The following is a 24,548-nucleotide window of genomic DNA, read 5'->3' on the forward strand; positions in this document are numbered from 1 at the left end:
TCGCCCTGAGGCCTACGGCCGTCGGGCGATCCGACCCGCTGTCGGGCTGGGACCTCGGGTGATACGAAATACCCTGTGCTGTATTCCATATTTATGGATTTTACAGGCTGCAAACGTTTTAAGCGTGCTCGATGGAAGAATTGACCGTTCGAGCTAGCTCGAAGAATTGAACGTTCGAGCTCGGTGGCAACATCGAACTTTCCAACTCGATGGAAATATTCCTATTTGGATGTCAGTGTGTTTGCAGTGGGTTATAGTAAACAGTCGTGTAATCAACAACGGTTGGTCCTAAGTAGTATACTTTTTCCTTCGGTTAACATAACTGTTATTCAGTTTTGCCTTTCAAAGCCCGTTTTGTATTTTCTTTTCAGGTACACGAGAAATAAAAGTGCCAGGTGTTGCCGGCGTTGGAGGTAAAAGTGTCATCGAGGTTATCTCCAACTTATGCAGAACTCTGTGCAGGTCAGTGTTGTAGAGCCGAGAAAAATACTTAGATATTCACGTGGCAGAAGTTAAACAGTAATCCTGATACTTGTTGATACAATGATACAATGTTGATTGGTGGCAAAAATACAGTTGATATTCTAAGGGAGGCTATGGTTTTTCTGTGAATGTGTTTGTACTACTCCTGTATAAGTTGTCCTGGTTATTTCTTGGTTTTGTTGTGCCCTATGTATATCGATCTTCCGTGTATTTATTTGAATTTCTTATTTCCTTAAAAAAAGAAGGGAAAACAAACAAACAAACAAACAAACAAACAGTAATCCTTAACTGATCCATTTTAACTTCCCAACAAAGCTGTTGCCGGCAAGAAGACACTAAGCAGCCGTCGGTGGAAAAGATTTCCAACGATGACGTCGACGATGAGGAGACTGACGAGAGTGAAAGTGGATCAGAAGACGAGCAGAGTGAGAGCCGATCGCTACTAGGTAAGAAATATCATAATATTTCTGGTACGACATTTTGACATATATATACATGTACACATTCCGATATTCTTTAGGCCTGAATTGATCCTTAATCGTTCAGTGGTGGGTAGAACAACATGAGCCTGCAATGTCCCCATGGATTTGGCTAAACGCACCAAGTCACCCCTGCTCTAGCTCTATCCAATTCTCAAAGGTTTAATGCCAACCATAAGCGGGACCAAAGGTTCCAAATTGACGATCTGATCTATGTATATTGCACCATTAAAGACCCCAGTAAAACTATATGAATACAGGATAATGTAAACTATAGGCTTCAGTATGCGCCTGGCAGCCGTACAGTGCACATCAGTGGAGGCCTGGCTGAGAAAGTTTACCATGTACAAGTTACTCTTCAAGTCATGTTTGAAATCTATAGATAACATATAAGACTTTGAAGTATGGCTACACATAAAAAAGTTAGCTTGAAGGACAGTTAGCCAAGAAATAAAGTAATGACAACACTAGCTTGCAATTTAGCTTTGAGACATTGGCTAGCAGTTATACGTACTGTTCTACAGAGCCCTATTCTATGCTGGTAACAACAACAAGAAGACGCAAAAAATCCCAAGTCATATTTCTAGACACACAACTACCTAGGCTAATGTTGGGAAGACATTGGAAATCTATATCCATTTAGACACTCTAACACAACGTTGACAGGGTCGATTTGAAAGTTTGAACATTTCAACAAGGTTGACTTCCCCCAAACTGAAAGTTGTAGATAACATTGTCTTGATTATCCAATCTGATTGAAACTTCCTTGGATTATGTGACTTTTTGATACATATCTGGGCCATTCTGCATTGTTTGATACTGTTCATAGAAAAACCAGTACAGAAAAAAAGTTTGAATTCTCTGACAGTTATTATGGTAATCTGTCCCTGCTATTGTCCCAGGCTGGCAGACATCTAATCCTTTTATGAATTTATGTGGTTATGGGGGATTAATCCAGCCCTCAACCTGCTGGGCAGCTCACAGTAGGAGCACTCCCTTTACAACTTCCCCAGGGCAAGGTTTTGGTTCCTTTAAGTATTACCATTTCTTTAAATCACTGTCGTGATATTGGCGCATATCATGAATCCATTATCGTTAACGTGGGCATTTATTTTTTGATGGACAAGACCAATCAAAAATAGTAATGACCATACGGTAATTGTTGACCCTTAAGATAAAGGGTACTCCAAACAATAAACGACTTTTATTTATTTATTGGTTCAGCATGTAACGTTGGGTAACATAAATTCGCGGGGTACTTAAATTCGCCATTTTTAGAAAAGGTGTATTCTAGGGATATGTGCTAGTTGCAAAATCAGTTATAACGCCAGCAATGCGAACCGAATAGACTAACGTATTCAGAACACTGACTGAAAAGCTTCGATAACCATGTATTAGAAGTTGGCGACGTCAAAAACTTTCCGTCCCTTACTTAGTGAGTCTGGGGGCTTCTTGGGAGAATCACACTACACTGTTGTTCGCTGGTTTGTAAGATAAATGTCACACCCGCTTCCTGCTAAACACAATTATTTACAATACAACTTATTACAATCTATTTTGCTAACCTGCAACTGGATTCTTAGTAAGTGTGATCAATCATCAAAACCCCTCTTTGTTGCTACAACCTACGGCACGTGTATTTTCCCGCCGCCATATAATTACCCAAAATCCTGTTGTCAAGCAGACGACAAAGGTTTGTGAGGAACACTTTTTTGTCTAATTGTTGCGTGTGATAGTGGACTGAGGACAATATTTTCCTCAAAGTTTGCTCCTAACACAACAAGGAACACATGGACATAGTAGTATTACCATTGCTACGGCATCCAGCTAACTTCCCATGAATAATGTACACGTTTCCATGACGGTGGATGTCGACTTTAAATGACGTTCTACCGACTCAACACACGGGTTGTTCCCGAAGGCCTGATGTGTGCGGTACGGCCGTTTTTTCGTGTATTTTTTTTTTACTTGGACACGTCTATATCCATAGCACTCTCCTCAAGCCAAGGATGGAACGAATAGCTGCTGTATAAAATGTAATTAGCGGTAAGATATTCAAGACGAATTTTCTCTTCCGAAATAATGTTCACACCTGTCCGACAACACCGTCATTGTGCGTGCGGCGGACGGTAGTTTCAAGTTGAAATATTATGGTGTCAGCACGACTAGAGACAAAATCTACCACATATTTCAAAGATAGTACATGATACTGAGAGAATAATACTAATAGAAAAAAAGGATGGTTTATTGTTCTGCTAGATTGATTTCTGTCAACCATTATCGGAAAAATGGCGAATTTATTTTACCCAACGTTACATGACAGGGTTGCCCGACTAGCCGGAGGCTATTACTAAGGGCGAACCCATGTGCGGCCTTAGGACTGTAGGTTTTGAACCACTCACACCGGGAAGGACCCCTACTCTTTTCGACAAGTGCAGTGGGTTCTTTAACGTGCTCGAGGTGTGGCTCTCTTCCACACGGGACCTCCATCTAATGTCCTATCCGAGATAAACCACTCTACTTGGCTTAGACGTTTTGTTTCTTTTCTCACAAAAGGTGACGTGAAACCAGCTTCTGCAAACAAGAGCAATCTGTGGGGCGGGTCAGGTAAAGGCTCGGTCAGTGGGCACCGGTCATCAACACACGGGACACAGCGGGGACACCGTATGTTTGCCAGAAGTGGTAGCCACCAGTTGATACACAACGTGAGCGATTTTCTCCCAAGCCAATGGCCGGACGAACTAAGGGTAAGGTCAATATGAAAATAATAGATAATGAATGAATGAAGACCTTTATTGCATGTTCGTGCCCCGAGGGGCTTGATACATGTCAAACCTAACTAACATCTAAGTGACATATACAGTGAAATATGTACAGTACATTGTGTAAACATACATGGTAGAAGAAAGTGATTATACAACATTAATAATGAAAAATTAGTAATAAATGATAAATGAATAATAAACAATATAAATTATATAAGTAGCTCTAATATAAGTTATATGAATTATATAGATGATATAAATAGTATAAATGCTACGACTGATATAAATGATATATTTGATATAACAAATACAATTAGTGTCATTGATGCAATCAAAATAATTCATAAACAACTGCTTGATTTTCTCATATTTACAGGCCTACTCGTATCTTATTGAAATCCCTGAAAGTTTTGTATACTTCTAATATTGTTATTGACACTGTCGCATATATTTAACGTCGGACTTTACCATCTTTGTTCCAGCAAAAGTACGAGAAAAAGTTCAGGGAACACGGTTACGAAAACACGTCGTTCATTTTTGAGGTGACGAACAAGGTTTGTGAACCGATACTTGATCTATTATTCTCCTCAACATGTTGTCTTGGGTTTCAAGTCCTCTGTTCATGTGTTGAATCAACACAGGAACAGAGGACATGAACCCCAAGAGAACATGTTGTTTGTGGGAGCTTGTTTCACGTGGTATCTAACCAGCACTAGTGCGTCTCTATCAATAAGATCACTCCCGATAAAAACCACTAGTGCTGGTCAGATACCAGATGTAATTTACTATGAAGTGAAGAAGAGAAATTCAGAAGAGTGTTGTCGGTCAAGATTAATGTTCGCATGATGCATAAACTGTAAACAAACTGTAAATACTTTGAATAGGTTTTTAAATGTATTTTGTCTGTATATGACATATGCATTCAGTTACAACCTGTGTACGTGTAATATCGTATAAGCTGCAATAAATACCTGTAACAATTATAACTGTGGATATACAATACATGCTTTTATTTAGTCATATCTTTGTATTTTATTGCAAAAAAATGTCATGCTGCACCATTGACAGCCTTTCGAGTTACATACACATACACACAAAGCCCGCTGCAGTACCGACGGAAAATGCCAGGGGAACCATTTTTAAACTTAACCTTCTTTCTCACAACCGCTACACCTCTACCAAAAATCATGAAGATCCATCAACGTTTCCGTCACTTTTTTTGCCTACATACAAACACACAAAAATGCAAAGTCCACTGCGGTAATCTTGGGAAATGACAGGTGAACCATTTTTGACCTTGACCTTCCTTTGCACAACCACTACACACCTACCGAAAATTATGAAGATCCATCAAAGGTTTCTCGAGTTATGCTCTTGACATACATACAGACCCACCCAATAGCTGGAGCAACCGAAAATATAATCTTCGCGGCGAAGATAATAAACCAGTGTACAAAACTGACCAAATTCATGTTGAATGCTAGGATCTTGAGGCTATTGGCATCACCAAAAAGCTGCATCAAAACGTTCTAATGAAGGAAATAAAGAAACTCCCGGAGTCTGAGCTTGATGACACCATCCCGGTAAGGCCATGTACTTTCAATTCATACTGTTTTTACAGCGTTGGACATACCACCATCGTTAAACGACTCAGAGATAGAACCACGCAATCCCAATGATGTTGCTGTGTACGAGGGGCTATCAATAAGTCCTCAGCCCCACCCAGAAATATGGTGCTCAACTCAAAAAGCCTTTTATCAATGTCTACCAAAATTCAAATTATTGTGATCATTGCTTTGCAGGTGATACCCAGTAACATTAAGTGAGGTAGAAGGATAAAGACATGGACACTTGAGCTGCTGAAAGTCAGATACCCACTTTTTGTAGTTGAAATAAGAAGGGAATGTTCATCAAACATTTTGAGAATGTCTTCGAAGATTTTATGCCGATTCATGGCATGAGGAACTCGACCCACACAGCTCTGATCACAGTTCAACCTTGACCACAATAATTTGAAACTTGGTGGATATTGTTCAAAGACGTTATACTACATAATTATTTCCCGAAATGTGACTTGAGCACCTTATTTCTGGGTGAGGCCGAGGACTTATTGATCACCCCTCCTATATGTCAGGGTAATATCGCGACCGGTGTTTTTGTCAACAAAGATCTTGATCAGGATCTCTGCCCGTAAAATCGGTGATTCTACCAGACTAAATATTATCATCGATTCTAACAATAGAAACCCCGAACGGAGATTGTTATCGTTATTTTTACCGCTAAAGCGCAAGAATCATTGATTGGGCCAAATAGCGATCTCTAAAATTTCATACATATATATGTATGAAGTGTCTCGCAGACGGAGATCAGTTTTGTTTTATTTGCCCCAGGAAAACTGTCGCCAGTGGCTAGAGTCTATCGGCATGGAAGAGTACATCAACAGTTTCGAAACGTATGGCATCATCTCCAAGGATCACCTGGCCAGTCTTAAGTCCACGGACGTGAATGATCTGCTGAAAGAGCTGAAGATAACAAAAATGGGTACGTTATCATAGATTTACAGATGTATAGTATATAAGGGTTCATGACCAGTCCCGATATGTTTGCGCTGACTTTGATCCTGACCAGTGACGTATAATCAACAAGCCGCTAGGGGGTCCAAACTTACACAACTTCCTTCCTGCTACAAGAGCTATCCATCATTCCAAAATCAAGACCACAGCACATCCAGAACTTGAACTCCAAAATTTTAAAGTCCGTTGCAGTACCGTAGGTAGTTGCTGGGAGGCCCATTTTCGAACTTACCTTTTTTCTTTACAACATTAACTTTCCTACTAAAAATCATAAACATCAGTTCATGGCATCGACAGTTATACCGCGAACACCATCACTCCACAAATCCCGACCAAAAATATACCCTTCTGCCTACGGCGAAGGCAACAAATAAACCACTGAATGAGCGACATAGGGAGAGAAGTGTGTCCTCCCCATCATTCTTACATATCTGTTCGTTATTGATGACTATCAATGCACGGCTTTCTTCTTCTGATTCATGGATATGACGTCATAGCCAACAAAAATAAAGGCTTGTGATTTGTCTACACACCCTGGCTATGTGATGATTTATCAAAGCAAAAATTATCCAATTTGTATGATTATAAATTTAAGTCTGGATAACGTCAAGAAAGAAATACATGTAGTCTATCCCGTCTGAAGGCTTTGAATAAAATGTATTTTGCGATGGTTTTCTGTTAATACCTCACATCTTGACATTATGATTCAATTTGTATGATTATAAATTTAAGTTTGGATACTGTCAAGAAAAGAAATATTCTTTCCCGTCTGAACGGTCTAAATAAAATGTCTTACGTTGATTTTCCAGGTAATACCTCATATCTTGAATTTGTATGTATTGTTTCTCAACCCAGCTCATATCAAGAGGATCACGAATGCAATCAAGAAGATGAAGAGCCCAGAAGAAAGTATGTCCTGTTTCTCTTAGAACTTGAAGTGCATTAAGCTACTATTATTAAGTTTTCGGCTCATTAGTACCGCGCACCTTTTTAGTTAACTTGTCGACGATGTTTGACAAATTTTTGGACAGTTATCCGGCATTGGTTACGATGCGTCATGCAAATATGCTGAGACTCCATACAAACAATGTAATTAATGGGAACCGGTTTTGGATTTTGAGATTTCGTGCAATTAACAGAAGTGTTCGTTAATCCGTTATGTAATCAGCTGGCTTCTACTGTAAATGCTATTTTCAATGTATTCCATAATCATATCTTGAAAGATTATACGGCAGCTGTCTTTCTTTCTTTCTTTTACAATACTTCGATTGACATGTTCTTCTTCATCCAATCCTTATATCCTAAGCGGGCCGAAGAATACACCAGGTGAAGAACATCATGAAGAAGGTTAAGACCACCATCATGCAACACGACAGCACGAGGTCACTTGAGTTCAAGTTCTGGGACAAGTTACGTCAGGAGTGCCTGGACCCCGAGATCGCGCTCTTCAGTACTGATACGGACATCAGGTAAATGCTTCGGTCCCATTTCCAATCCAGGGCCCGGCCGGGCTGTTTGCAAAAACAAAACAAAAAATTTATATCAAGAAAATACACAATGTATGGTCAGGTAAATATCTTTAAGATTTGTGTCTTTTGTTGTCTTTTATGTAATATTTTCGTTCCCACAAGCTGCCCCGGCCGGGCCCCGGATTGGAAATGGGACCAAAGCATAAACTGGGCTTCACACAAAACTGATATTTGATTTATTGGTTTGGCTGTGAAAGGCATTCAGTCAATCGTTCTAACTTTATAGCAAAGTGCACAATATATAATATGACTTCCTGAGATTCTATGCTTTTCAATAGAAAATGAAGAAACTTCATCCATTATATGCAATACCTATGACAGAGTAATACTTTTTTGTTGTCTATGTCTATGCATTGTACAAACATGCAACTGTATTATAATACTGTATTACATATGTTTGTATGTACTTCATTTGCCAAATAGATACACAAACAGTATGCAAATGCAACCGGTTGGTATCACAAAATGGCTTCACTGCACATGACAAATATTTGACATAAACAAAATCAATTAGTAATCATCTAACTATAGTAAGGTCATCATTGTGCCTTCGACTATCATTTCAGAACGCAGCTTGTGCAGTTACGTAACTCGTGGATCCGGGTCCTCCTGGTGCTGAACGTGATGTGGATCACGCTGATCGTGTCCCTGACGTACGTGCCCGAGCTCAGACTGTGGGACGCCAACCCGCTTAGTCTGCTTTCTCTGCTTGTGTTCGGCGTTCTACAGGTAAGCCGTGTAGTGTTCTTACGGATCGAGTAGTCGAGGGTTCGAATCTCAGACCTCAGACTGTGGGACGCCAACACGCTCAGACTGCTTTCTCTGCTGGCGTTCGGCGTTCTACAGGTAAGCCGTGTAGTGTAAATAGTGTTTCCTTAGTCTTCTTACGAATCAGGTAGTCCAGGGTTCGAATCTCATGCTGCTACTGGTAAGCCGTGAAGTGTTATGTTATATAGTGGTTATCAACCCTCCTTATAGATCTGATAGTCCAGGCTTAGGTTTGAATCTTAGACATCCGCTGTGGGACGCTAACCCCCTGGAGTCTAACTCGGAATATAGCTGCCTGCAAACAAATACTGTGTGGTATTGTACACGCTCACACACATACATTTCTTACATTCAGAAACAAAGTGAGGGAGAGAGAGAGAGACAGATAGACAGACATATAGAGAAAGACGGACGTCAAACATACTTCATCCAAGGGTTGAATTTAAAAAAAACATTGATAAGTATCGAATTCTTTGCTACAAAGCGTTGTGCTATTCTAACATTACCTTGCTACATTTTCAGTTGCTTCAATTCCTGACGATGTTCTATCACCGGGTGCGGACTCTACTCCACTACCTGGCGCGGTTGCCTTACCCAGCATCCTTCAAGATGCGTACCAAAGGAACCGGAAATGGCAAGGCTGACGTCATAGAGATCAAATATCCTGGTCAGATATTTTTTCTGTTATTAAACCTAATTTTTGGGCGTTCTTGTTACTTTTTAATCGTTACTTATATGCAAAATCCATTCTTTTTGTAAATTTCAACATAACAATTATGTAACAACCATATGTTATGTTCATCGCAGTTCTGATTTCATCAATAGCAACATTCATTTTCTTTATACCTGTGGACTATATTTGGACCCTGTCCTATTACGGAAACTTACTTTTACAAACAAACAAACGAACAAACAAAAACAGTACCTCCGTTTCACAGAGATCAAATAGTAATGTTTATTGTTTATTTCAGGCTCGATGCCCCATATTGACAAACACACATACACATTTATAGGCAAACACATCTTAAACACATTGCTAAATATTCACAGTTGGTTTACTTAAAGAAAGAATAGTACCATCAGGACGCCACGCCACAGGGAGGCCCCCTTAAAATAGGGTCACATTTCCAAGCCGGGGCCCGACCGGGCTGTTTGAGAAAGCAAAGAATAGAAAATGCATATCAAGAATATACACAATTTATGACAAGGAGTCAGTTTTTAACGTTTTGTGTGTTTTGTTGTCTATTATCTTTTTTTTGTTCCCGAAACCTACCCGGCCGAGTCCCGCTTTGGAAATGTGACCCTAGCATTACCGAAAGACGGAATAGTCGACGGTAGTTTCGCCAAAAAGGACTGGAAGGGAAGTCCTCCTTCCAAACGGAGCAGCAGCTTAATGATACCATCCCATTATCCCCATACCCTAACAGTCGAGAGACAAACGATCACGAGTACATCGATTTCCGGCGCTTGGCGTCAAAGGTGTCCACACGCATATGTACAAAAGTTCACTATTGCTAGTGCTTCTCGGTTGAGACAACAGAATTTTAAGACCGTCGTTATAGGCAACCCGTAGTCTATGGATGGTTCTACGTCTATAGCTAGACCAAAGCTGATCACAGGACAATGCGCTACAGTGTAACGATACATTGGTAGTTCATTACTAATCTTAAGAACTATGCAGCAGCAGTACAACGAGTCTTTACTGTGACAAGTCTCTTTTACAGATCCGGAAGCTGACTTGTCGCAGGGAGCATCTCGTCGACCATCCTTATTCCGTTGGCACAGACATGACCAACCGCAACACTGGCCAGGGGCGCGAACAAACCCGGTTTATGAGGAGGACTAAAGCCCCTATCTCAGTGCACCGGCGTCGCTGCGCCCTAAACTGGATTTGTGATACCCTTGACTTAATAATGGGAATATCATTCAAATGTTTGACCAAAAAGACATCAAAAGTCAAAACACACAAAGCTTAAAAAGATTCGTTTTTTGTCGATGAAATTCGTTGAGTGCTTTGTCAATTCGATCGTGCCGCGGGTCCAGTGAGAGGGGGCTTAAGGAAGCCCATGATTTCCACTGCAGTACCAGTGGAAGCTGCTATGGGCCCAAAATATAACCATTGTCTTAAATTTTGCAATCTTGGTAGTCCTTCGAGTCGAAGATGACTGTCAGTGTCTCTCACGCATGATGTGACATTATGTGGCTTCTAATCTTAGTCCAAAACATCCCTACGTAACATATATCATATCAATCGGTCTACGGAACCGCAAAAGAAAAGGAAACAGGATTTTGATTTTACCAGAAGAGTGTTACATATATAAGGTCAATTGTGTGTGTACTTTATCTTTTCTGAGGTTTGCTGCTGTTAATAATATGATCATTTTCTGTTTCATGCTGCTTTTGTGAAATCCGACAATTTTGCTGTTTATGTTGCTTTTGTGCAATCTGACAATTATGTTCGTTTATGTTGCTTGTTTTAAATCTAATGATTTTTTACTTAATGTCAATTATGTTAAATCTGATCGCTTTGCTTGTTGTGTTGCCTAATAGTATATTAAATTCGATAACTTTATGCTTTATGTTACTTTTTTTCAAATCTGATCATTTTAATAAAATGTTTGCTCTGAGCATTACAAGGTCATTGTTTTCTACATTCATTCAGTGCAAAAAATGTCCTACAACACGTTTGCGTACGCTTTCATTAGAGAGAAAAGACATGCTTCTATGTAGTATTTTAATGCATACAAGTTGAAATATAGTTGACAGGTACTAGCATAATGACAATTTGGTGTGAGAAGAAATGCCAGAAAAAAGTGCTCTTGGGAGCAATTGTCTAATGTGGAAATGTTACATAGTGGAACAATAGTAGTGTACATTTATAGATATTGATAAAGATACGCTAGGTCGCACATAGCTGAAGGTCCTAAATGAAATTAATTTTTTACCGTTAATTCGTAGTTATTAGGTAACATTTTTTAAAGTTCATTGCAAATTACTGCCCGTGGGCTAATTGCAAGTACATATAACACGGAGTGGACGGACAGACAATGATAAACAATAAAACATATGACTACTCTAGTGTTGTTAACTACTGACACTAGGTTCTAACTTATTGGGTTCGGCTTCTTTTTCCGAGACAATGGGAGACGAATGATCCCACTTTTTCTGTAATGTGTGGGATTTTGTGATGTTAAAAGGAGAGTTTTCTTATCGTCTGAAAACGTGGAGAAATTAGAACGGAAAATGGTGGCCTCTTTAAACAGCTTATTTCTATGGGAATCTTTGGTATGTAAATGATGACTTTGCGAGCATAACACAGCATTCATATTTGAATATATCAGCATACATTAGCTTATATCGCTAAATTAATTGTGATCACCTACTTGCACAGTTTTCGGTCCAAAACTTGATTCTTGAACTTGGCTCAAGCAATAAAGAGTGTAAGTTATTACCTTAATCAATATGATATAATAATTATAATGCTTCCATTGTTGCAGAATTTGAGAACTACCAGGCATCAAGTTAGAGTTAAATTGCATCTGAATCTTAAAGATTTACATCCGTATTCGACATACAGTAGTGGGAAAAGCATATCGGCAATTACATTTGTTCAAACTTTGTAACAATGTCCAAAATCGGGCACGAGGTCTAGCTCATACGCAAACACATATATGACTAAGCTTTAAATTTGTGAACAAAAATGTTGGCGGGATAACAGAGAAGAGATTTGACAAATATATACTTGTATACACCAGATAATACCATGCATATGATATCATACATATAATATTGAGTGTGTAAATATATATCATACACGAAAACTGGCAGTAAAATATTTCGTCCTCACTATGACCCAATGGAGTTCCTTTACGTTCAGAGCAGGGCTCTAGCCAGCCTGAAATTTTATCCCGTAAGCCCTAAAATTTTGTACAAACCTAACATATCGAGCGCCGAAGGCGCGAGGCGTCGCGCCGTAGGCGCGACAATTCTAGGGGGGTCCGGGGGTATTCCCCCCCGGGAAATTTTTTAATCTAGACCCTCTGAAACGCTATCTCCAGCATTTTGAGGGGCAAGTTTGGGTGAAAAATTAATTGGGCCTTCGTTGTATACAATCGGCAAATAAATGAAATTTAGCACCACAAAACTTTCTTATTTATTTGACAAATATACACGTGAATTCAAGTCGGCAGAAATAAAACATTTTCAACACCGGTCGACGCGTCGTACCGGTCCCGTTTGCGCCCTGTACTAAATATAGTAGGAAATGAGACACCCTACATTGGATAGAACGCCCTAAAAGACGTTCAATATTTTCCTTCCGTGTTTTCCATGGTCGATTTCTCCGGTAACTTCCACTTGATTTGATCAAAATTCGTCGATTCAAGCCCCATCTTCGCACCAAATATCAATTTCTGATAAAACCTCGCGGATTCGCGCCTCTCGTGAACCGCGAGACTTGTATGTCATTGGTCGATTTTCCGTGACGCGGCGTGAACGAACGCTGTTATTGGTAGATGATATCTGATTCTGAGGTCTAAAACTATCAACACCAGTTTTCGCGGGAAGAGTGCGTGTAACTCGGCGTAAAACTTTAACAATGTTTACCAAAAAAATACGGAAAGCCTGGTAACTACCGGAGTATTTTTTGTGTGGCTATAACTAGCGGTGAACCGGGGAAAACAGCCGAAAAAACGTCAGCCCGATGCGACCGGCCAGAATTGTAGTGGGGCACTAGTAGTGGGGAGGGGGGCACACGATGCTGATTTTCTCTCGGCCCACGAACCCCTGGCAACCTCCGCGCCTCCGTTTGTCTGCTATAAAGCCACCTTGAGGTTGTCACCTGCCGCCGGCGGAAGATAGAAATGGCCTGAATCGACCTCCATTTAAACTTCCGCTTCTTTTCTGGAGATCTTTGAAAAAGTTCAAGCCCTGTCTATATCTTTTCTCCCGATTTTTTTCCGTCAAGGTTTACGGATTGGTCTTGAATTTTTTCCGTAACACGCAGCAAAGTTCCGTAAATTTACGGCAAAACTGGCGCTGGCTAGAGCCCTGGTTCAGAGTCAATCTGGACAATCGGCCGGCTACACTCACAAAAACAGACTTTTGCTACATTAGATGCACACGTGTCAATGCTCAATCGCAAGCATCGCAATACCTATTCCTGGTATATCACCATACCTATACCAGGAGAATAGATATTGCCAGACGGCTCTGACTCTGTGGATGCACTATTGGAAGGCTGGAGGTTGTTTCTCTTCACATAATGTTCCAGGAACGCGAGGGTTGCCAGAGCTCCTAGCTTGCTGAAATTTAACAAAACAAACAGAATATGATTTAGCTAACTAAAGGTAATCATCTAAAAACCATTGAAAAGCGTAGTAGTAGATTAACAGATCGAAAACATTTATATAAGTACTAAACATACCCTCATGAGGAAGGTCTGGTCCTCCGGCTCCAGGTTTAAGTCCAAGGTGCATAGTCCATAGTCCACGTCAATGGCAATACATCTGCCCACGTCCTCTTTCTGGAAAAGAAGTAAAGAGCTGAGACGACGCCAAGACAAGGCGCTCCGTTTATGCCAAGGTCCGAGCTTTGCAGGAACCTATTGTACGGCACCACTGAGTACACCTGTTCAACCTTTCTACATTTTGGATTGCTTAAAAACAACCCTTGATACTTAATCTGCTTCAATTTTTGTGTCATCTGCAAAACTAGCAGACTTTCACATATCAGTTTTTATGACAAGACATCCACATCCACATCTCTAAGCTGCCTTTGTAATACATTTGGACTTTGCAACACAATCTTATATACATACATAATAGTTTTGTTCATGTATTTCCTTGGCAACGTTTGTCCTTCTTCAATTTCTTTAAGCCGCCAATCCTCTCTTAAATTCTGGATCAATCGTGATTTTTAGATGTAGAGATGTTTACATGGAAAAACATAATGGATTAAACCCTATGCACATATGCATATGGCGTTTCTATGATTAGCTGAGGAACAACCTCCATCATCTCACTCCTTAACGGCAACCAGTTATTGTAGACATTTTTCATTGTTTCGGCTGTCACCTAAGGGAGCATTATACACCAAGATCTCTTAATGAAGTGTTAAATCATGGTTTTATATCATTTGTATCATAGCTCGTATTCAAATAGGAAGGGTATTTTCTTAAATAGTGTGAGAAGAAATACCAGAAAAAAGTGCTCTTGGGAGGAATTGTCTAATGTGTAAATGTTACAAAGTCGAACAATAATAGTGTAGAGATTGTTGTTACGGGCATCATTGTCAACATATATATATAATATGTAAACTTACCGGTCCACCTGCGAACTTTGCAAACAAGATGTCGAACACCACTTCGTGGGATTCGGCTTCGTCAACAAATTCCGTAAGCTCCCTTATCGGAAATTTCTAAAAGAAAAAAATGGAAGCAGTGATGGGTTTCATTAGAACGATAAAGCGTTTCAGATACTATTATTGTCTCATATAAATATACATATTCGAAATAGTTACTAGAAGCTTACGTATAGAAAAATTGGTAAAACAGTTAAATTGAACTAGTTACATATTTTACAATGTACGTCAATGCTTACTTCCTTGAAGCATTCAAACATGTCTTCCCTATTTCGTGGCGCCCTCAGAACCTCATTCAGCCTTTGCTTCTTTGCATCATAATCTGTTAGCATGGCCTCAATATCGTCACTGATTCGGATGCTTCTGATCTCCTCATTCATTTCCTCATTTTGTTGGCGCCACCTGGAAAAAATATTGTCACAATTCATCTTTCTGAAAACTTCAAAAGGTGTTTTAAACTTTTAAGACTAGCTAAACCTTAACGTGAGGCACCTCTTGACTTACATGACTTCCTTGGCTTCGAAAAATCATATAAATTATTAAAAATATTTATCAGTTTGACGGCCACCAAAATTCAAACGACTACGATGACTTGCGCTATTTTTATGGCAACATTTCATTCCAAAATAATAGTTGGATGGTACGTACTTTGCCAACTCTGTCCCTGGCATTTCGTTTTTGAACTGGACTTTATCTTCCTTTTTCAAGACTTCAAGTCGGTTGCTGAAGACGTGTTGATAAGCCTTTGTATCCGTCTTCGATTACTGGTGAGCCAAATCGAAAACAAAATGCAATCATGAAGACAAGTTGTTGGCTTTTAGAATAGAATCTTAACTAATGTTAATTCAGTTTACTGATAAATGCTCACATTAAGTGCCAAGCAAGTTCGTTTGAACACTTTTATGAAAATCACAATGTGTGGGCTGTGAATGTACAAAATGCTGAATTACCACCATTAATCCAAGAGTCTTTTGCAGTTGCTGATTTCTCTGTTGTTCAGAAACATTTGCAGTCTGGAAACGTGCCTCGATGCTCTGCTGGAAGAAGTAGCTGCTTTTTTTCACATCGTCGATCTTCTCCCAAACGCCTCTGGAAGCTATCCTGGTCGTCCATGGCGAGCCACCATCCTAAATGAAAGAACATCTGGGTAAACAGATTTCAAACCACATCCACAGTTCTTCATATTATCAAGTTAATCGCCAATGATTGCGATGTCACTTTTAAAACATTCAGTCAATGAAACAAAGAGAGATATCAAAATGAAAGACAAAAGCGACAATTTGAATTGAAAATTAGCTGAGCTCTTGTTATACATATATCTCCACCTGATCAAATTTCAAACAAATATTGCTGCATAAATGGCATGAGTCTAGCTGTAAGTAAATCATGCCATTTATGATGGATCTGAATGAGCAATAATGAGCCTGTATAAAGGTTGGTAGCGGCAACCATTGTGGACCTTACCGTCATAGCAGTAGATAGGGAAGTTGGCACACACGCCACCATCTATGTACAGGTCTGAGTCATTTTCATACTTAAAAGGAATGAACATTACTGGAAAATAATAAACAAAAGATTTACGATCTCATACCATTGAAAAATTATATTTAACAATTTCAGTGACATATTGTAAATGTTTCGCATTTGTTATGCAAATAAAATCCTAATTTGCATTAATTATATACGTTCATCTCTACCCAAAGACTTGATAAGCGATGTTGGTCAAATAAGTGTCTTATCTCAGCAAATAAGGCTACTGTAGCTTTTCCTCATAAATTATGTAAATGAGGCCCTGATGTGCATAATGATTTAGGTCTGATACCCTTCACCTTTACTTGACTTCCAAATACCACAATAATGAAATTTTTCATCATTTTGATAGTCATTTCAAGTATGCAAATGACCTCTTGAATTGCATGATTGCATAAAATTAATTTGTAAATTATCAGTTTAACTATCTCCATCCCCGAAATCATGATCCATTAGGCACTTCTTGTTGTTCTCTTTCGAAGAGACCTGCACCATTTACCATTTGCCATAAGACGTACCTAACCCAAGAAATAAAAGCTGGAAAATTTATAACGTAAAACGTATTACATCATAATTTCCGAATGATTTTTTTACTGTTAATCCAGCCAAATCACCAAACCAGATAGTCTGTCTAATGTTATACATGACATATACATATATACGTAGATATATACATACATAAACATATATGATAGCTTATTGTTCAGACAGTATGGTTTCATGGCCCTGTCATTCATTCAAGCTATCTGTCATTGATGAAATTGCCACTAGTAAAGTTTCAAATATCAATATACAGCACCAAGAGCGTTTAACCTGGCAATGACATGGAGTGTCGCACAGCGTGGGGAATAGTGCAGAGAGGCGCTGTCTTTGCATGGCAGTACATCTCGATATCGTACCTCAAATTGTAGGTGACTATACACATCTCTTTGCCGAAGGCGTTCCGGTGCTGCATGCAATTGGTGAAAGCAATATGGAACAAATTGCTAAGTGAACAAAGTCATAATTGACACAACCCAAATAATCCATGCAGCTACCCCGGCACATGGAGGTTAATACTCAATAATATAAATATCCTTTTCCGAAATCTCCGTAATATGCAACCTATATTTGTACATAGGGCATTATGATAAGAATTATTACTTTGAACAAGGAAAATGTTTTTTCCAAGACACTGCCCAGTGAGACCTAACTAACTCAATTCAACGCGATAAATTATGAACAAGAAAATATCTTGATGCTATAAATAACTTTGACATTCGTAAAGCGATAACTCAGCAGTCATACGTGGAAAATAGAGACGGGCAGATATTGTAGCCCCTGACCAAAGCTTTGCCAATTTTGTCCAATGGAAATTGCCTGAAGATGAACTTTACTTTGTTATGGAATGCTCTTGATATGATGTTTTACGTAATAAGTTATTCACATTTCTCAAAACAAGTACAAGTTTTGATAGTCTCGATGCTACAGACTGTTATTAGTACATAATTTACATGTAACAATCCCCACAATGCCAAAATAGGTAAAATTCTTTACGACTGCTTTATCATTAGAAAAAAACGAAACTAATGATTAACCCCGCCCGCTCGATTATAACATTATATAAAAACGTATGCTAGCCCTTATTGTATTGTATTAGTAGTTACGATGTTAACTGTTAAGTTTTCTTCTATACCCCTTCTTTAATGTTTAAGAATTTGTGCCATGCTTTGTACCATGTACAAATATTGTCGTGCAATTAACTTCTTCTTCTATAAAGTTCTTCCACAATCCTTTAAAACTATCCAGACTGGGTTTTTTTGGGATATCTGAGATATTCGCCCCCCCCCCCCGATAACTTCTGAACGGTATGATGTATCCTTCCCAGACTTGTAGGGAGTGATGTTCATGTAAAGTTACTAGAATTAATAGACTTTTTGTGACGTTATGACGTAATATGACGTAATTATGACGTCATTGATGTGATTTTACTGCCTACATAAGGAATCCCCGTAATATCTAAAGGTATTAAACAAAATAGTACGTATTGTTTATTCTAAGGTATACCAAGACATATTACGTAAATCCTTACTACGTTTACGTCAAAATGACGCCATAAGATGGCGTCACGTGTTGTTAGCGACCCCTTGGAATCCGCCATCTTGGCCATTTTGAAATTTTCAAAAATACTTTTTTTCCACTTATGACCCCAAAAAACACTACAAATAGACTAGAAACGTTAATCTAAATGTTTCTGGTAAAGAAAATGCCACGTAGTGACGATTTTGAAGGCGAAAAAGCCTGTTCAAACAAGTGCAAAATTCCCAATAATTCCTTAGCAGTAGATGGAGTTCTGCCAAAGGTTATGACTTTCTCGCATACAATGTATGTATGCACGATTTTTTTTTTTTGTATTGCATGTCAAGTTAACTGCCTCATGACGTAACACACCAGGTCTGTATTGAAGAGTACAAGCTGCATATCCGGACTGATTTCTTTTATTCACTCATACTGGGATAGACCCCTACTTATTTCTATTTTAGATAAGTGTTGTGGGTGCTTAAACGTACTAGAGCTGTGGCTCTCCTCCAACATTTGCATATCAATGTGATCCAAGATGGATGCCATGTGATTTTCCCCTGCATTTTCAGTCTTCTATCTACTGAAAATTCCTATATTCCTTTGCAATCCGCTCCCGAAATTAGCCCGGAATGAAGTATATATCCATACTTTCTGTGAAACCTTTTCGTGAAATTTGCTACTTTTTCGCTCCAAAACGAATTTTTACTTTCTGAAGGGGTAGCAAGTATCCATCTTGGTCTGTGTAATTTGTACGCTCATTTTTTGTAACCTTAGAGAGACTTCGAATTCTTCAAATGTGAAGCATAAGTAAGTATATTGGTAATCATGCTGTTGTTTCAGTGTTGTATAGGTAGTGTAAGGGGCGCTGCCACATTCGGCATCCCCAGGGCAGTATTTGCTGTTGTACTGCTCCTGGCTGTACTCCCGCGACCTGTTGTTGTACCGAAATGGAACAAGATCGATAGCAAAGTAAGTGCTGAAACAGGTGACTGGACGTTATTGGATTCAACAAACATTAGAAAGATCAACTATGGACAAAATGGGCTGAAGCTTGTTGCGCCATCACCCTCCCGAAGTGGTAGGACCCAACGAACTCTAAACACACTCTCCTGCCTGGCTCTACTGCTATCCGGTGACATCTAAACCAACCCAGGACCCAGGGCCTAGAGACCCTCTTGTGGACACTGCCTCCGAGATGTAGGTAACGGCACTAATACTAGTTATGTATCATGTAATACCTGCAGCGTCACTGTCGATGATAATGCACCTTCTCATAAAAAGTCTCACATAATCTCTGATTCACCTGTTAAATCCCACTGTAAAGGGCTATTATTTGCTCATCAAAACATTAGGAGTCTTTTGAAAAAGAAACCACAAGTAGAAGTGTTCTTAGAAAATAGAAATGCTGATATTCTTGATGTAACTGAGACAATGTTAGACGAAGCGGTTACTGACAATCTCCTGTCAATCAACTCGTACAATGTACTGAGACATGACCGTGGTTCAATGCATGGAGGGGGTGATGCGTTGTATATTTCAAGTAAGATCGCTTTTAAATCCCGCCCGGATGTTTCAGTCCCGGGCCTTGAGGCCATATGGGCAGAATTTAAGCCACCCTCCCGCAAGAGTAGTATGTAGCATTTATCGCCCTCCATCCGATGACCACACATTTTTCAACAAATTTGAGGAATGCATGGACAAGGTATGTGACGAGCACAAGGAAGTCATAATTATGGGGATCTAAACTGTGATTCTTTGTCTACTGACAACTCATCGGCAAACTTAGATTTTCCTGTATGATGTATCAACTTGAAAGCATCATAACCACACCGACTAGAATAACACAAAACACTAGCACCTCCATAGACGTAATCCTGACAAATGAGAAGTCACACCTGCATAACCATGGCACATATGAAGGTGGTTTCAGCGACCACGCAATGACTTTCGCATTTCACACTGCGAAAAGCCCCCGAACACAGCCAAATATTACTTACAAGAGGAACTACAAAAATTTTAGTGAAGAAAAGTATCTTCATGACTTAGCACAAATACCGTGGGACGTAATAGAGAACTTTACAACCATTGATGAGCAGCTTGAGACATGGGGAAACCCTGCTCGTAGGTGTAGCCAACATACATGCTCCCACCAAGAAGCTCAAGGTCAGAGGTACGCCGGCCCCATGGCTTACCGACGACTTGAGACAGCTTATTTCGCTCAGGGATCAATTGTACAAAGAGGCTAAGAAATCAGGTAACCCGAGGGAAATGCTAGAATACAAGTGCATAAAGAGCAAGGTAAACTACCTGTGTTGTGAAGCCAAAAAAGAGCATGCATCTCAGTCAGTTATACAAGGGTCTGAAGAGGGACAGTCTGGAATGTGGAAAGCAATCAGCAACTTACTTCCAAGTAAAACACCAAATACCATCAATTGTATTCAGCATGAAGATCAGAACATTACTGACAAGTTGGGAATAGCGGAATACTTGAATAAGTTTTTCCATAAAGTCATAGATGACTTGTACAAGTCAATCTCAAATACTGTTCCCCACTTTAGCCCTTTTCAGTTTGTCAACAACGCTGACAGGATTTTCTCTTTTACTCCCGTCACTGAGGAGTCTGTCATAAATCTACTGTCCAGCCTCAAAGCTAATAAAGCAACTGGACTAGATACCATCGACAATAGGCTCTTAAAAATGGTGCACGTATTCTCGGTCCCACTCTCACCAAACTGTTCAACTCTTCACTGAGAACCGGAGAGTTTCCACAAAAATAGAAACAATCCAAAATCACGCCGATACACAAAAAGGGGGACAAAACAAATCCGAATAACTACCGGGGGTATCAAAGATTCTTGAGAGAGTAGTTCACAACCAACTGGACACATACTTGAGCCATCACGGACTGCTAACATCCTGTCAGTCTGGATTCAGAAAACTACACTCATGTGAGACAGCGTTACACTCTGTGGTGGAAGACTGGACTCAATCCATAGAAAAGAAAGAGCTAACTGGTGTAGTTTGTGATCTGTCAAGAGCGTTTGACACGCTAGATCACGATATACTACTGCTAAAACTTAAATGCTATGGCATGGACGACTCATCTTGTGGCTGGTTTAAGTCTTACTTGACTGGTAGGCAGAAATGCATGGGTGTAAGCTCAGCTTTATCCTCCTCAACTTGTGTCACCTGCGGTGTACCACAGGGATCTATTTTAGGTCCACTCCTGTTTATCGTTTACATAAACGATCTACCAAATTGCATCCAGTCGTGCAAAGTTTCCATGTACGCCGATGATACTATTCTATATTTTGCGGCGCGAAGCTTTCACACTCTGGAGAAAACACTCCAGAGCGATGCAACCCGGCTTTCCCATTGGTTTGCTGCTAACAAGCTTTCCTTGAACCCGACAAAGTGCAAAACAATTCTAATAGGTACACATGGAAGGAATGTGGGAAAAATAAAGCTTAATATTGTACTAGACGGGGCCAGGCTTGAACAAGTAAACGTTTTTTAAATACATGGGGGTTACCATTGACAACGTACTTAAGTGGAGCTATCACTTTGAACACATTTTCAAGAAACTCGCTCAGGTAATTGGCATTATCAAGTATGTTAAGCCATATGTCAGCAGTCAGGCTCTTCGGTTAATGTACACAACGTTATTCATACTCCACATCAACTACTGTAGCACAGTTTGGGACCAGGGAGGGAAGGGATACCTTGATAAGCTTGAAAAGCTGCAGAAAAGAGCAGGTCGGGTAATTCTTGGATGTGACCGTTACACTCCCACATCAACCCTTTCCAACACACTAGGATGGCTCCCAGTAGCTGAAATTCACAAGAAGAGTAAAGCTACACTTCTCTACAAGGCCCTTAATGGTCTGACTCCTCCCTACATCACTGCAATGTTCACCCAATTATCCCATGTACACACCCGCCCAAGGGCACAAGGCGGCCTTCAGTTGCCAATGACACACTTGGAATACAGAAGACGAGCCTTTTCGTCCTCGGGGACTGCACTTTGGAACACATTACCACAACATCTCAAAATAAGCCAGATCACTTCCACTTTTTAAACAACTATATGATGTCCACTGCCTCTCTGCCAAACATTGATTTGCAAATTCCGTTCTAGTCCTTTCTTTTCTGACGTTATTCCATTGTTTTTCTATGTTACATTTTGTTAAATTTATGTTTTATTCATTTTGTTATTTGAAATCAGTTGTAATAAGTTAGTATTTCCAAGCATTTAGTTCAGTTTACTTTGTATTAATATTCAATTACAGTTTGTGTTACTTTTGTTATCTTGTGTATCTAAGTTTGAATGTGGGGATTTGCCCCCCCAGGGCACATTGAACGAAAAACGCCATCACAGGCGATATGTTACCCCTGGATAAATAAAAATAATCAAACAAACAAACAAGAAGCTGGTGTGTTATGCCAGTTATACCAGCTATACAGATATAGAAGCTGGTGTGTTATGCCAGTTATACCAGCTATACAGATATAGAAGCTGGTGTGTTATGCCAGGTATACCAGCTGATGTGTTATGCTGAAGGTCTGTTTTGCCGGCTATACAAATACAGATATTATACTTGCCAACAATCCTTACATAATGTGATTTTACTCTTTGTTATCCAGCCATACACACTTTCACTGTGTCAGTCATGTAAATGTACTCTTCATTTAATTAATGATAGGGACATTTCTCAAGGCCCTACAATATAACATTTGATATGTATGTAGACAACAACAGTTCATGCTGTGATTTTGGCCTTATTCCAAAAAAATTGAGTTCCCAGTCTAGTTGTATTGACAGAGCGATGTATTTTGTCCCCAGGTCTAATGAACTCCTCTTCATAAACCCACAAAGAGAACAGTACATCAGCTGCAGGTACAAGCCTGAACACCTTCCTCACTCCTCAGCCATGACAGTCACAAGTGATAATGATGTCTACATTTTGAGTTGTGAGCCAGAGCATTATGGTCGGAGGTCCATATTCAAGTACAACCATGCAGAGAACGTGTGGAAACATGCTGGTATGTCCTCAGTATCTACTTTGCTGGGAGATGATTTCATTCGCGAAAGTGAGCTCCTTGTTGAAGTTGAGCGTATTTATGTTGAGCCCATAGGTATGGGCTCAACATATTGTATTTGTCTGGTTCTTCTTCTTCTCCTCCTCCTCCTCCTCCTGACAAATCTTCAAATGGATTCTACTCCACCATTTTTTAACCAGCCGACCTGAAATTTGGTGTGGAAGTTAATATTGCAAAAACCCCAAGACCCTTTTTTAATTGTTGCGAAACAGGCCTTAAAATCATTTTTATGGAGGTTTTCTGGGGCATTTTTAGACAATTTTTATATTTTGGGCTCCTGTGCCGTGGTATTACAAGCAAATGACCTGTAATTCAGCACAAGGGTGCCTTGAACATGTTCCTACAGGATTTCAATCACATTTCTGGTGTACATCACTTCAAAATGCTTCGTTTTTGGGACTTTTGGACCCATTTTCAGACCAAAAACGGGTCAAAAGTGCTGTCCCCGTTCCATGTTCTATCTAAGAATCCATGTTCTATCTAAGGTTCCGGGCGTTCTATTTGCTACTGGCCGAAGAACATGAGTTCTTTTCTGGTTACCTGAGGTCATGTTGCAGGTAAACACGCAAGCCTTTGCGTCTCGCAGAACTTGTAGTAGGGGTTGTGCAGAGCCCGAAATTTGTTCTCCGGGCCCGTCAAAACCGAAAAATGCGCCAAATTCAAGGCGTACGATCTGATACATAACGGTCAAAAATCGCTTATATTTTTTATCAGTAGTTAAAAAAGGTTCTTAACTCAATATCTGTGAAAGATTTACTAAAATACCGTCAACCATAAGCGAGAAATCGCCCATCGGGTTACGCGCGTTTCGCCCGCGGGAGCAGGCGGACCCACTTTCCCGGTCTCGCACTTGAGTGTTACGTCACTCCTAAAGAAGAAAACTAGTCGCCAATTTGTAGC

The 24,548-nt window shown here is 39.8% G+C and overlaps 2 protein-coding genes across 2 annotated transcripts; one reads left to right on the forward strand and one right to left on the reverse strand.

The window, feature by feature from the left end:
* The first annotated feature begins 5,213 nt into the window (after nt 1–5,213).
* LOC136444597 (uncharacterized) lies at nt 5,214–11,462 on the forward strand. The gene is made up of 7 exons (XM_066442222.1): nt 5,214–5,310; nt 6,118–6,268; nt 7,156–7,209; nt 7,607–7,769; nt 8,396–8,558; nt 9,120–9,264; nt 10,322–11,462. Exons 1-7 carry the CDS (start codon nt 5,260–5,262, stop codon nt 10,441–10,443), a joined length of 849 nt encoding a protein of 282 aa, XP_066298319.1. The 5' UTR covers nt 5,214–5,259; the 3' UTR covers nt 10,444–11,462.
* A 3,089-nt stretch (nt 11,463–14,551) lies between these two features.
* Nucleotides 14,552–17,208, reverse strand: LOC136444318 (uncharacterized). Its single transcript, XM_066441829.1, has 5 exons — nt 15,908–17,208; nt 15,606–15,721; nt 15,197–15,359; nt 14,919–15,014; nt 14,552–14,671 (listed from the first exon to the last, which is right to left on the reverse strand). The coding sequence occupies exons 2-5, from the start codon at nt 15,626–15,628 to the stop codon at nt 14,552–14,554; spliced, it is 402 nt and encodes a 133-aa protein (XP_066297926.1). The 5' UTR covers nt 15,629–15,721; nt 15,908–17,208.
* Nucleotides 17,209–24,548: the final 7,340 nt, after the last annotated feature.

Source organism: Branchiostoma lanceolatum, chromosome 11, assembly GCF_035083965.1.
Source record: "Branchiostoma lanceolatum isolate klBraLanc5 chromosome 11, klBraLanc5.hap2, whole genome shotgun sequence".
Classification (NCBI taxonomy): domain Eukaryota; kingdom Metazoa; phylum Chordata; class Leptocardii; order Amphioxiformes; family Branchiostomatidae; genus Branchiostoma; species Branchiostoma lanceolatum.

Bases quoted from the DNA above. Each gene is read 5' to 3' on its own strand.
- LOC136444597 (XM_066442222.1), top strand. From the start codon at position 5,260: ATGAAGGAAATAAAGAAACTCCCGGAGTCTGAGCTTGATGACACCATC. The intron at 6,269-7,155 runs GTACGTTATCAT...TTCTCAACCCAG, and splicing joins GCTGAAGATAACAAAAATGG to CTCATATCAAGAGGATCACG. The intron at 7,210-7,606 runs GTATGTCCTGTT...TTATATCCTAAG, and splicing joins GATGAAGAGCCCAGAAGAAA to CGGGCCGAAGAATACACCAG.
- LOC136444318 (XM_066441829.1), bottom strand. From the start codon at position 15,628: ATGCCAGGGACAGAGTTGGCAAA. The intron at 15,360-15,605 runs GTACGTACCATC...TATTTTTTCCAG, and splicing joins CCAGGGACAGAGTTGGCAAA to GTGGCGCCAACAAAATGAGG. The intron at 14,672-14,918 runs GTAAGTTTACAT...ATGCTCCCTTAG, and splicing joins CAAAGTTCGCAGGTGGACCG to GTGACAGCCGAAACAATGAA.